We start from the raw sequence: 14467 nt of genomic DNA, 5'->3' as shown, positions 1-14467 counted from the left end.
CATGCTGGCCACGTGACCCGGAAACTGTACACCGGCTCCCTCGTGATGTTGTGACATTGCATGTGTGAGCATCACACCTCCTTCCCTAAGCTGGGCAGAAGCGTTGCGGGCTTTGGGAAGGCTGTGCCAGGCCATAATACTTTAACTTACCCAGAACATTTAGGGGATTAGCCTAGTCCCCCTAGTCCACTGAATGCAAGGTAAAGGACCCCTGGACAGTTAAGTCCAGTCAAAGGCGACTATGGGGTTGCGGTGCGCATCTCTCTTCAGGCAAAGGGAGCTGGCGTTTGTCCACAGACAGCTTTCCGGGTCATGTGGCCAGCAGGACTATACCACTTCTGGCACAACAGTACACTGTGACGGAAACCAGAGCGCACAGAAACGCAGTCTACCTTCCTGCCGCAGTGGTACCTATTTATCTACTTGCACTGGTATGCTTTCAAACTGCTAGGTTGGCAGGAGCTGGGACAGAGCAACAGGAGCTCACCCTGTCGCGGGGATTTGAACTGCCGACCTTCTGATCGGCAAGCCCAAGAGACTCAGTGGTTTAGACAGAATGCACAACACTGCTACTCAAGCATCAAAACGTTCCTATCCCCGTTGTGAGATCCTTTTAGTTTGGGACTGGGAAAAGGGCAGAATGCAAAGTTATGTTTTTAAGCTGCCTTATACTGAGTCAGACCGTTGGTCCATCTAGCTTAGTATTGTCAACACTGACTGGCAGCAGCGGGTTTCAGACAGGGAACATTCCCAACCCTTCCTGAAGATGCTGGGAGCTGAACCAAGTTCTGCATGCAAGGCAGCTGCTCTGCCTCTGAGCTACATCCCTTTTATGTCATATGGAGTATGTTCACTGTGTGCATACAGGAGCATCAGGCCAAAGGCCGTTCTAGTCCAGCATCTTGCTCTCACAGTGGTCACCTAGATGCCCATGGGAAGCCCACAAGAAGAACCTGAGCACAAGAGCCCTCTCCCCCCTTGTAGTTTCCAGCAACTGGCATTCAGAAGCATCAATGCCTCTTACTGCAGAGGCAGAGTATAGTCACCATGGCTAAGAGCCATTGTTTCCTACCAGGAAGCCAGCCAAGTTGGTGCCTCCAGTGGGAGTGAGTTCCACAGGTTAATTACACGCTACACAGTTGGGCAAAAGGGACGTGGGTTGCGCTGTGGGTTAAACCACAGAGCCTAGGACTTGCCAATCAGAAGGTTGGCAGTTCGAATCCCCGCGATGGGGTGAGCTCCCGTTGCTTGGTCCCTGCTCCTGCCAACCTTGCAGTTCGAAAGCATGTCAAAGTGCAAGTAGATAAATAGGTACCACTCCGGCGGGAAGGTAAACAGCATTTCTGTGAGCTGCTCTGGTTCGCCAGAAGCGGCTTAGTCATGATGGCCACATGACCCGGACGCTGTACGTCGGCTCCCTCAGCCAATAAAGCGAGATAGCGCCGCAACCCCAGAGTCGGCCATGACTAGACCTAATAGTTAGGGGTCCCTTTACCTTTACCTTTACACAGCTGGGCAACTGAGAACTGCAGACCTTTTCTTATTGATTGTCCTCAGATAATCTTCAGGGGGGAACCTGGATCAGCGTGTACTTTACTTACCTGGTAATCGGAAAACAAAGATTGAAGTCAAGACACTCGCCCAGATCTCCACGGTGTCTAAAGTTTACTTTAGACTTAAGTGCAGCACCCTTTCACACCTCTTGTATTCTTAGCTGTTAATGTTTTATCTGTCTGCCAACCTGGTTACATCTGAAATGGAGAAATAGAAATGCAAGGTGAAAAGTCAAGGCAGTGATTTATTTGTTTGTTTAGAAGGGGGAACACCAGAACTTTACAGCCCGGGGTGGGGAAATTTGGATTCAAGGGTACAGAGTCTGATCCAGCAGAGTTCTTTTGTTCCATCACCGTATGATTAATTTGCTTCCTTGTAGAGACGCGGGTGGCGCTGTGGGTTAAACCACAGAGTCTAGGGCTTGCCGATCTTAAGGTTGGCGGTTCAAATCCCCGCGACGGGGTGAGCTCCCGTTGCTTGGTCCCTGCTCCTGCCAACCTTGCAGTTCGAAAGCACGTCAAAGTGCAAGTAGATAAATAGGTACCGCTGTGGCGGGAAGGTAAACGGCGTTTCCGTGCGCTGCTCTGGTTTCACCAGAAGCGGCTTAGTCATGCTGGCCACATGACCCGGAAGCTGTACGCCGGCTCCCTCGGCCAATAAAGCAAGATGAGCACTGCAACTCCAGAGTCGGTCACGACTGGACCTAATGGTCAGGGATCCCTTTACCGTTCCTTAGAGAAATCAGGGCCTTTGGAATTATACTTGTTCTGCATTTGTAAGAACTCGATCTTTTAGTGTTGAACTTTGGAACTCTCTGCTTATTGATACCAGGCAGGTGTTTTTGATGTACTCTTTTTGGTGCCTGCTAAAAGCAATTTCACTTAGACAAGTCTACCTACATGTTTAGAAAGTTGATGCGAGTCTTAATCTGCTTTGAGTCTACTGCTTTTAAAAACTTTATGAAAGTTTTATTTTATTTTTAAAATAATTTTTTATTGGTTTTACATATAATCACATTACGTAACATCACATCCTCTTATTTTATCTCTTTGGCTCAACTGAACCTAATGGCTTCCCTCCCTCCCGTCTGATGGTTTACAAAATTTAAATTTGCATCTTTACATTTCGCTCCATTTCCTATCCTTGTTATATCATTACCTAAAATATTGTATTACTTACTTTATGAAAGTTTTAAATTAACGTTGTTAATTTTTCTTAGTGATAATGCTACTGTTTTTCAAAAATCACTTGAGGATTATTATTATTATTATTATTATTATTATTATTAATTATTACTGCCCTATACCCAGAGGTCTCAGGGCGGTTCACATAATAAAATCAAGATATAAAACCACAAAATACATAATAAAAATAAAAACAACAACCCAATAGCCCCCCTTTACCATGAAGTGGTGTGTAATTCTGTTAACCCAACAAAAGGTGTTGATGGGCCATCTGAAAGGACATAGGTGCTAACTTTCTGGGGGCCTGGGTGTGGTAGCACCCACAAAATTCCCCATGAAGGGGCCGGGCACCCACAAATTTTGGTGCCAGGGCCATGCATGCTGCATGGCACCCATGACCCTGGGTACCTACAGCCAGGAGCCCAAGCTGACACTCCTTTGGCCCTTAGCTGTCAACCGTCCCTTATTTGGCGGGAAACGCCATTATCCCAGCGCCGTGTCCCACTGCTGTCCCTTATTGATGATGTCCCTTAAATTTCCCGGGTTTCATGCTCGCCCGGCTCGGGAGGGAAGCAGCGGCTCGGGGTCCTCCGCCGCGAGAGAGCATGCACTGTCACGAGCTGCCGCGTCTCCGTTTTCCCCCTCAGGGTGGCGGTGGGCGGGCGGACGGGCAGCCCCTCTCTTGTGAGACTTCCACTGTGTTGCCAGGGGAAGCCGAAGGCAGCAGCAGTGGTGGCAGCTGAGGAGGTGGCCTGAGGGAGGAGGAAGAGGAGGAGATGGGGAGGGATGCAGAAGGGCGGCACTTCAGGGCCACCGTGGCACCGCAACCGCCTCATGCCGGGCTCGCGGGCGGCGTGGGCGACAGTCTCCCTCCCTCCCTCCCTCTCTCTCAGGCGGGGAAGGGCTGATGGAACTCCTCGCGCCAGGACAACGGCAGCCCCGATGTGCTGCTTAGCATACCCTCCAACCAGTGCAGCATCTTAATGTAGTGATTTCCCCCTCTGCATCCCTTTCATAACTTTATTTTTATAAATCATTTGTCCATCCATAGTTCAAATTTTTACTACAAGCTTTCTGTCAATCCTACCAACGTATGTAATGCTTGACAACAATTTTTCAAATAAATTATAAACTTTCCCCATTCTTTATTAAAGAGGTCCTCTTCCTGGTTTCTAATTCTGTCTGTAAGCTTTGCCATCTGGACGTCGTTCATCAGTTTTGTCTGCCACTCTTCTTTGGTCGGAGTTGTAGACCCTTAGGATCATCTAGTCTAACCCCCTGCAAAACACAGTCAGTCACAGCCAAAGCAGCATGGCTTCATCAGTGCCGGATTTATGTATAAGCTAAGCCAAAATCCCTTATTTTGGCTGCTGATCTCTTATTTTCGAGGCTGCTGGTCCCTTATTTTCAAATCTGTAAGTTGACAGCTATGTTTTGGCCTGGAGAGACAGATGTTGCCAGGTGATGGGGGTGTTTAAGGTGATGAAAACGGAGTCTGGTAGAAGGGGTTCTGGGAAGAAGAACCAGAGAGAGAGGCTAGGATCCATCTTTTGGGCAGGCTGGCTGCAGAGCTGACTGGGAAAGATGCCTTGGAGAGTTCCTTAGCAGGGTGTGCTGGGAAGAAGAAGGAAGAAGATAGACTGGGATCCATCTTGGGCAGGCTGGCTGAAGGCTGGCTCCTGGCTGCATTGCTATAGAGGACAAACCCCTCTTGAAAGGACCATGCTGTAAGATATGGACTCCCTCCATGCAGATTGCAGGTGTAAATAGGTGTAAATAAACTCTCTGAAGCTGCAACAGTCTCCTCCGTGTCTCAATTCTCCAAAGGAACACAGATCCTGAGGGGCAGGCGCCTGACTTTTGTAACAGCATTCTCATTTCAGCAGCGCCTCCGTAACATTCCTGCCCCAGAGGATATGAAACCGCAATCTACTAAAGCTGACCATTTTTAAATCCGCAGGACCGGATAACTCGCGCCCAAATGTTTTAAAAGAATTGGCTGAGGAGCTCTCTGAACCGCTGAGGCTGATTTTAAGTAAATCATGGAATACTGAGGATATTTCAGAGGACTGGAAAAAGGCTGATGTCAGTGTTCCAGTGTTTAAAAAAAGTAAACGAAATGAACTCGGTAACTATAAGTCAGGCACTGTTAACATCAATCCTGGGTGGAAATAATTAATGCATTAAAATGAGGATCCACTTAATCAAATAATTACAGGGTCTTAATACCAATAATTAGGGCTGGCAAGTGATTAAAGCCCTCTCCCATTGATTAATAATTTGTGTTTCATCCAATTAATTATTTGATTAAATCTAGATTTTTGCATATCAGCAAAACCTCAGCAGAAGTGCCCCTTTGAGTTCCTGGAGAATTTAGTTTAACAACTCATAGTTCAAAGGAATATCTAGAATTGATATGGCTTTTTATCATCCAGTACCTCGGGACCAAAAAAGCTTTGGAAAAGGTTTGTTTTTAATCGAAATTGCTCATTAAAATTGGCACCATCGTTGAATCAACCCAGTGGACTGATCAGCCACTGATTAATATCTCCATCACTGATGATCATGCAAATCAATAAGGTTTTAGTGGGGTGTTTTGCCCCTCCCAAGCAAATTTGATACACACTTTGAAATTGGAGTACAAACGTGATTGATGGAAGTTGCTGCTTTAACATTATACACCTCTGTAAAGGGTCTGAAACAACTCAGCATCCCATTCAGTTTGGTGAATTGACGAGGTGGGGAAGTAATGTGAAGTCCATCTAAGGGATAATATAATTCAGTGCTTTATAATTCTGGATTCATATAATTGTGGAGTTGGAAGGGACCCTGTGGCATAGCTGTCACCTTTTTCCTTTTCTTGCGAGGAATCCTATTCGGAATAAGGGAATTTCCCTTAAAAAAAGGAAAACGTTGACAGCTATGCCCTGTGGGTCATCTAGTCCAACTCCAGGCAATGCAGGAATCTTTTGCCCAACATGGGGCTCAAACCCACAACCCTGAGATTAAGAGTCTCATGCTCTACCGACTGAGCTATCCCAGCTATAAATGTCAAGGTTGCCACTTTTTTTAATAGCATCCATGGGAGCCATTTAAAGCATGGATGGACTGAGAGTTGCTAGGAGACTCCTATTCATTTCCCAGTTGCTGGAAATCACGGGAGGGAAGAGTGCTCCTGTGTTCGAATCCTGCTTGCAGGTTCCAACAGGCATCTGGTTGGCCACTATGAGAACTCTTCTTAAGTTCTTATGCAAAAGCACCTAGCCATGGCAGTGAATCATTTCACCTGTTGTGTCTGAATAAGCAAAGGCTTTCTCCTTTCAGTTTTGTGTGTGTGTCCTCTCACGAGTTATGTGTGTGTGTTTCTGCTTGTCCCTTGGAGCAAAACATCAAACATCCTCAAAATAGCTTAAATTTCATAGGATCTCCCTAAGCATTTTTTGTCTTACAGCCGAATCTCTCTCTCTCTCTCTCTCTCTCTCTCTCTCTCTCTCTCTCTCTCTGCCCTCACCCCTCACACAAAATTCATGTCAGAAAACTGTGCAAGGGTTATTCTGAGATGGAGCCAATATTTGAAATCAGTCCCCCCTTCTATCTCTTTTCCTCTCCCTCCTCTCTACCTCTTCAAGAAGCCCGTTTGTTTATAAGACCGTGATGTCAGGCTCTGGTTTAGTTTAATTTCCTGCTCGGGGTGTCACCCCCCTCAACCACATTTCTCCCTTTCCCAGTCATAATTACTGGCATTTATCCAGCAATCTGTGATTTATTTCCCACCACAACTCCCAAACTTGACAGCATTTCAGTGCAAACTTCTCCTGATAAACACATTTTTGTATGCAGCCTTGGCTGAAAATATGCACATTTTTGCAAGCTATTTCCCTTAATAATATGATGCATATTTTTGTAGGTTAATTTTCACTCATTTTTAATGCACATTTCCCACTGATACATGTATTAATTGGTTGGTTGCTGGAAACCTCAAGAGGAGAGAGTGCTGTTGTGCTCAGATCCAGCTTGTGGGTTTTTTGTTTGGCCCCTGTGAAAACAGGAGGCTGGACTGGATGGGCTGTGGGTCTGATCCAGCAGGCTTGAAACTGGGGAATGTTAAGACACATTCAAATTATCAGTTAAAATGGTAATTTTATTGTTTATTTTTTTAAAAAAACAAACAAACCCAATACTGCTTAATATCATAAAAAATCTCTAAAGTGCTTTACAGGAAAAACAAACAAACAACAATAATAACAAAACAGCAACGATTTCACTTAATATTTTGAGCTGCTAATCTCTTTCAGAAAGAATTACTGTACTGTTCTGAGTTGAAAAGCTTTTGTGCCCAGGCTAATTCTGAGGAATAATCTTCTCCAATTTATTGGCGCTAATTGATATTGATATGGATAGATACAAAATATAGACTATGATATATAATATGCAGTTGAAGACATTGACATTAGGACCCGGAAGGTCTTGAAATTCAGAGAAATCTCTATATATGGAAATGTATTTGGTATTGTTATAAATTTATATTTAGAAAATCAAATAAAAACGATTAAAAAAAGATATTGTAACCCCAGTTGCATAGGCAGTTAAACTTATTTAGCTGTAGTGATTTGGTATAAAGCTTATGTGATCATTAAATGATAAAAAAGGCAACATTCAATAAGATCACCATATATATATATATACACACCGTATTTTTCGCTCTATAAGACACACTTTTTCCCTCCTAAAAAGTAAGGGGAAATGTGTGTTCTTATGTGATCATTAAATGACAAAAAGGCAACATTCAATAAGATCACCATATATATATACACACCGTATTTTTCGCTCTATAAGACACACTTTTTCCCTCCTAAAAAGTAAGGGGAAATGTGTGTACTTATGTGATCATTAAATGACAAAAAAGGCAAACATTTAATAAGATCACCATATATATATACACACAGACACACCATATTTTTCGCTCAATATTTTTTTTTAAATAATATTTATTAAAGTTTCAAGAATTACAGAAAGAAAAAATAAAAATGCCACATTAAACAAAAGCAAAACAACACATCACAATATATATAAAAAAGGGGGAAAAAACAGAGAAATAGAACCCATTAAACAAAAACAAAAACACAAAGAAAAATGCATCAAATCTCCTCATTACTAATCTTTCATTAGCTTATTTCCTTGACCTCCTCCCACCTCCCTTTTTTGTATTCTAGGTCAATTATCCATTTCAGCAAATCCTTTCCCTCTTTTAAAATTTTTATCCTGTAAATTGTCTTAATATAATGTAACCTTAATTTTCCTCCTTTCACCAATTAACAGTCAGTTATTCCCAAATCCTTTATATCATTCCTGCTAAAATCATATAATATTATTCCAACATCCTTCTAACAGATATTAATTTTACAATGTTTCTGTAAATAGTCTTTAAATTTCCTCCAAATAACATTTCTGCTAAATCCATAAAATATCAATCCATCAATTATCTATCACTCATTAATTTTGCAATATTTCTATATATAAATTTTAAATTTTTCAATCTTCTTCCATCAACTCCTCTCCCTGGTTTCGGATTCTGCCAGTCCTTTCCGTCAATTCCATATAGTCCATCAACCTGGAGATCTTATGTCCGAGGCTCTTAACTCTTTTCCAGGTCCCTTCTGCCGATCTCCTTCATATTCTTTGATGCTAGGGAGCAAATCTCGAGAAAACTCCATCTTAACAATATTTTTATTCCTTCTGGACAGTTCAGCCAGATTTCCATAGTTGAGGCTAGGGTCAATAAAGTATTTCAGGTCGTATTTCAAGATTCTTCCAAATCCAAAGGCCCCCAAACCTTCAATCTCCTCCAAGTCCAAGTCCATGTCCCAAAAATCAATTAATCCCTGGATAGAGGGATCATTCCGACTTTCCTTCTTCAGTCCAAACCAGGAACCAATCCTCAAAATCTGACTTTTTCTATATTCAATCATAGAAGGCCTCAATTTATAGTCCTCAATTTGCTTCTGTAAAACTAAGAGTCCCACTTGTGTTATTTTAGGTTCAAAAACAACAACTTTCTCCTTTTCCTCCACCATTTGTTCTGCCAAAGTAGGTTGCTGTGCCAAGTCCTGAATTATTTCTGTGTTGGTGCTCTCTTCTCATATCAAATTAGTCACTTTCTGTTCCAAGTTATCAACTTTAAAAGTCGTGGCATCCGTCTTTTTATTAAGCTCTTCCAGCGAATGACTTATTTTACATAATAGAGTCACAATATCTTCTCCTATCAACATTTTGAATAGTCCAAGGTCAATCACTGGTTCTCAGAATCCTTATCTTGCAGCTGGAGATCCCCCAGTTACACTCCTGTAACAGTTTCAAAAGCTCCCTCTAGAGGGAAACAGTCTCCACTTGTATGAGTTCTTTCAAGCACAGCTCAAGCAATAAACAAAGTTTCAATTTTCGGTTACTTTTCCTCCATTTTGAATGCAGAAGAGGACAATGGAAACAGTATCTTGCTCTTATTTCAACTAACTGTCAAATCCGTTCTGTCAACGAACTTTCCCCAAACGTCATCTGGCGACCTGTTCCCAGTTTCAGAGCTGAGGTGATTTGATTTTCCCCTCACTCCTGCAGGCTGACTAAGTTCAAAATTCAAAGCTCCCCCCCTCTTCACCTGCCTCCAAGGGGGTTCTGTATTTTTAACCAATGGAAATTTAATCTTTTATCAAAGGCTTTCAAAGGCTTTAGCTTGTAACGTCTTTGCTTCAGTCTATTTACAAAAGCGGAAGGCGGACTTCCTGTTTATGACCTTCCCGCTTCGGCGCCGAATTAAAAATCCCATTTTTCGTTCTAATCACGGGTAGTTGTTTAAAATCCAATTGTCCACAGGAAAAAGTCAGCGCTCTCCAGCAACAGCAATGCGGCTTCACTCTGTGAAAGAAGCGGTCGATTCAAAGCACCGCGCCACTCACCCCACATCGCTCTGGATCCCCTAAACAGGGTTTCCCCGTGAGTAGGGGAGGCGCAAAAGGTACCAGCCGAATCCCAGGTTCACAGGTTTCTTCCACCTGTGATTTCAATGGGTCTCCGCCTTTGCCGTGGCAGTCAGACCCTGTTTTTCACAGAGTAAGTTCCTCCCGATTGGAGGAGCTCAGCCATTGCCGGAGGCACCAACCCGGAAGTCCCATATTTTTCGCTCAATAAGACACACTTTCCCCCTTCTAAAAAGTAAGGGGAAATGTGTGTGCTTATGTGATCATTAAATGACAAAAAAGGCAAACATTCAATAAGATCACCAAACACCCCGCCCCCCATATTTTTCGCTCTATAAGACACACTTTTCCCCTCCTAAAAAGTAAGGGGAAATGTGTGTGTGTCTTATGGAGCGAATGCAGGTGGGAGGCTCTGCTCAGCGCTCCCTTTAAAGAGCCGCACACACACTCCATGAGCTCTTTAAAGGGAGCACGGCTCTTGGGGGAGCCTTCCTCCCGCTGCCCTCAAGAGGCTTCGTGCGGCTATCCCATAAGCCAGGACAGCAAGCGGGATCGCTGCGCAGCGATCCCGCTTGCTGCCCTGGCTTCAGCCTTCATCCCCCTGCCTGGGAGAGGCTGCGCGCAGCTATCCCATAAACCAGGACAGTAAGAGGCTATCCCAGAAGCCAGGTCCCTCTTGCTGTTCTGGCTTCTGGGATTCAGAATATATTTTTTTCTTGTTTTCCTCCTCCAAAAACTAGGTGCATCTTATAGAGCAAAAAATACGGTATACTTGGTCCACCCAGCTCCATATTGCCTGTGTGGAGTAGCAGCAAATTTCCAGGGTTTCAGGCAGGGAGTCTTTTCCCAAAGACGCCAGGGAATGTGTACCTGGGACTTTCTGCATGCAAAGCAGTTGCTCTACCACTGAGCAGAGCCCAGGGCCGGGAGGGACATTGGACCATGAAGTATAACGGAGAGGGTTTCTCTTTGCTTCCGCAGTTGAAGTGAAAATCGAAGTGGTGCTGCCAGAGAAGGAGAGAGCCAAGGAGGAGATGTCACCCAACGGGAAAGCCAGCCCCATCATCTACAAAGCCAATGGCACTTCTCGCCATTTCCAGCTCGAGGAATACCCGGTCGCCATCAACCCCTACCGGAACCTGAAGGACGTGGTTGAAGCCTCTGTTTGTTATGTGAAGGACCTCGACAATGGACAGTGAGTGTAGAGCAGGAGTCAGCAAAGTTTTTCAGCAGGGGGCCAGTCCACTGTCCCTCAGAACTTGTGGGGGGTCGGACTATATTTTTTTTTTGGGTGGGGGAATGAACAAATTCCTATGCCCCACAAATAACCCAGAAATGCATTTTAAATAAAAGGACATATTCTGCTCATGTAAAAACATGCTGATTCCCGGACTGTCCGCGGGCTGGATTGAGAAGGCAATTGGGCTGGATCCGGCCCTTGGGCCTTATTTGCCTACCCATGGTGTAGAGCGACAATGTATCTTAGGCACATTGCGACTGTTACCATACCCTCTGAGATTTCACTGATGGAAATGTTGTTGTTGTTGTTTAGTCGTTTAGTCGTGTCTGACTCTTCGTGACCCCATGGACCAGAGCACGCCAGGCACTCCTGTCTTCCACTGCCTCCCGCAGTTTGGTCAGACTCATGTTTGTAGCTTCGAGAACACTGTCCAACCATCTCGTCCTCTGTCGTCCCCTTCTCCTTGTGCCCTCCATCTTTCCCAGCATCAGGGTCTTTTCCAGGGAGTCTTCTCTTCTCATGAGGTGGCCAAAGTATTGGAGCCTCAGCTTCACGATCTGTCCTTCCAGTGAGCACTCAGGGCTGATTTCCTTAAGAATGGATACGTTTGATCTTCTTGCAGTCCATGGGACTCTCAAGAGTCTCCTCCAGCACCATAATTCAAAAGCGATTAGCCTTCTTTATGGTCCAGCTCTCACTTCCATACATCACTACTGGCAAAACCATAGCTTTTACTATAAGGACCTTTGTTGGTAAGGTGATGTCTCTACTTTTTAAGATGTTGTCTAGATTTGCCATCGCCTTTCTCCCAAGGAGCAGGCATCTTTTAATTTCATGACTGCTGTCACCATCTGCAGTGATCATGGAGCCGAAGAAAGTAAAATCTCTCACTGCCTCCATTTCTTCCCCTTCTATTTGCCAGGAGGTGATGGGACCAGTGGCCATGATCTTCGTTTTTTTGATGTTGAGCTTCAGACCATATTTTGCGCTCTCCTCTTTCACCCTCATTAAAAGGTTCTTTAATTCCTCCTCACTTTCTGCCATCAAGGTTGTGTCATCTGCATATCTGAGATTGCTGATATTTTTTCCGGCGATCATAATTCTGGCTTGGGATTCATCCAGCCCAGCCTTTCACATGATGAATTCTGCATATAAGTTAAATAAGCAGGGAGACAATATACAGCCTTGCCGTACTCATTTCCCAATTTTGAACCAATCAGTTGTACCATATCCAGTTCTAACTGTAGCTTCTTGTCCCACATAGAGATTTCTCAGGAGACAGATGAGGTGATCAGGCACTCCCATTTCTTTAAGAACTTGCCATAGTTTGCCATGGTCGACACAGTCAAAGGCTTTTGCATAGTCAATGAAGCAGAAGTAGATGTCTTTCTGGAACTCTCTAGCTTTCTCCATAATCCAGCGCATGTTTGCAATTTGGTCTCTGGTTCCTCTGCCTCTTCTAAATCCAGCTTGCACTTCTGGGAGTTCTCGGTCCACATACTGCTTAAGCCTGCCTTGTAGAATTTTAAGCATAACCTTGCTAGCGTGTGAAATGAGTGCAATTGTGCGGTAGTTGGAGCATTCTTTGGCACTTCCCTTCTTTGGGATTGGGATGTAGACTGATCTTCTCCAATCCTCTGGCCACTGCTGAGTTTTCCAAATTTGCTGACATATTGAGTGTAGCACCTTAACAGCATCATTTTTAAAATTTTAAATAGTTCAGCTGGAATATCATCACTTCCACTGGCCTTGTTATTTGCAGTGCTTTCTAAGGCCCATTTGACTTCACTCTCCAGGATGTCTGGCTCAAGGTCAGCAACCACACTACCTGGGGTATAGGAGACATCCACTTCTTTCTGTTATAGTTCCTCTGTGTATTCTTGCCACCTCTTCTTGATGTCTTCTGCTTCTGTTTTTTTTTTTTAAATAATATTTATTACTTTTAAACCTTACAAAAAAGAAGAAAAGAAAAAAGAAAAAAGAAGAAGCAAAAGAAAGAAAAAAACAATACAATACAATATATAAACAGTACACAACGCAGCATTAACACATTAAACAAAACAAAACAAAGCAAAAACAATTTAAAAACATACATCATACCATTTCAATGCCTTATCTTTCATTCCCTTGTTTCATCGACCTCCTCTTACCTCCCTTTTTGTATTCCACTTCTATTAATTGTTTCAGCAATTCCTTTCCATCTTTCTATATTTTCTGTCATATAATTATCTTAACTTATTTTAACCTTATTTTCCATTAATACTATAATACTTATTTATGCTTAACTCCTTATAACATTTCTACTAAAGCCATATAATTTCATTCCAACATTTTTCTGACACTCATTAATTTTACAGTATTTCTATAAATAGACTTTAAACTTTTTCCAATCTTCTTCCACCGCCTCTTCTCCCTGGTCTTGGATTCTGCCAGTCATTTCCGTCATTTCCATATAGTCCATCAACCTGGTGATCTTCTGTACGATCCTCTTAACTCTTTTCCAAGTCCCTTCTGCAGGTCTTCTTCATATTTATACATGCACTTTACTTTGTCTTCTGCTGATCTTGTTCTTAATTTCCTTCCTTTGTTGCTGAAGAGTAGATCTCGGGGAAGCTCCGACCTAGCAATGTTTTTATTCCTTCTCGACAGGTCAGCCAAATCTCCGTAATTAAAACTAAAATCCAAAAGATATTTCAGGACGTGTTTCAAAATCCCTCCAAATCTGAAAGTCCCCACAACTCCAATCTCCTCCTGACCCAGGTCCAGGTCCCAAAGGTCAGTAAGTCCCTGCATGAGGTGATCTATCCAACTTTCCTTCTCCAGTCCAAGCAGGGCTCCAATCCTCAAAATCTGACTTTCTCTGAATTCAATCATAGAAGGCAACAACTTATAGTCATCAAATTGCCTCTGTAAGGCTGGGGCTCTCTCCCTCTCCACTTGTATTACTTTAGGTTCAACAGCAACAACTTTCTCCTTCGCCTTCTCCACAGTTTGCCATGTCGAAGTAGATTCATGTATCGATTCCTGAATGGTTTCTGTATAGATGTTCACTTTTTGTCCCAAATTAGTCACTTTTTGTCCCAAGTTATCAATTTTGATAGTCATCAGATCCGTCTTCTTGTGGAGCTGTTCCATTGAATCACTTATCTTACATAATGCAATCACTAAGGCTTCTGTCGACATTCTTAACCTATCCAAGGTCAATCCCTGGTTCTCACGGTTTTTTATGTTGCAGCTGGAGATTCCACCAGCTCAACTCTTGTTGAGCTGTTCCACCAGCTCTTGTAACAGTTTCAAAGGCTCCCTCTAGAGGGAAACAATTTCTATTTGTATCAATCCTTTTAAGCACAGTTCAAGCAATAAAATTAGTTTCAATTTTCAGTTACTTTTACTCCTTTTTAAACACAGAAAGAGACAATGGAAACAATGTATTTCTCTTATTTAACTAGCTGTCAAGATACGTTTTATTCACAGTCAATGAACTTTCCCAAAACGTCAGTCTTACTAGCAGCCCGTTT

General features: G+C 43.2%; 1 protein-coding gene across 4 annotated transcripts in view; it reads left to right on the top strand.

The window, feature by feature from the left end:
* The window catches only part of AIFM3 (AIF family member 3), a 72975-nt gene that overhangs the window by 19890 nt on the left and 38618 nt on the right, over positions 1–14467 (top strand). For 2 of the 4 annotated variants that reach the window (XM_079956703.1, XM_079956704.1), the window contains exons 3-4: positions 4699–4866; positions 10691–10904. In XM_079956703.1, coding sequence (XP_079812829.1) covers positions 4699–4866; positions 10691–10904 — 382 coding nt within the window. The remainder of the gene's footprint in view (positions 1–4698; positions 4867–10690; positions 10905–14467) is intronic. The other 2 variants (XM_079956705.1, XM_079956706.1) reach the window with 1 other exon arrangement.

The sequence above is a fragment of the Podarcis cretensis genome (assembly GCF_951804945.1).
Source record: "Podarcis cretensis genome assembly, chromosome: 16".
Taxonomy (NCBI): Eukaryota; Metazoa; Chordata; class Lepidosauria; order Squamata; family Lacertidae; genus Podarcis; species Podarcis cretensis.
Note: the sequence above shows the minus strand (reverse complement) of the source record. Positions and strands in the feature narration are given on the sequence as shown.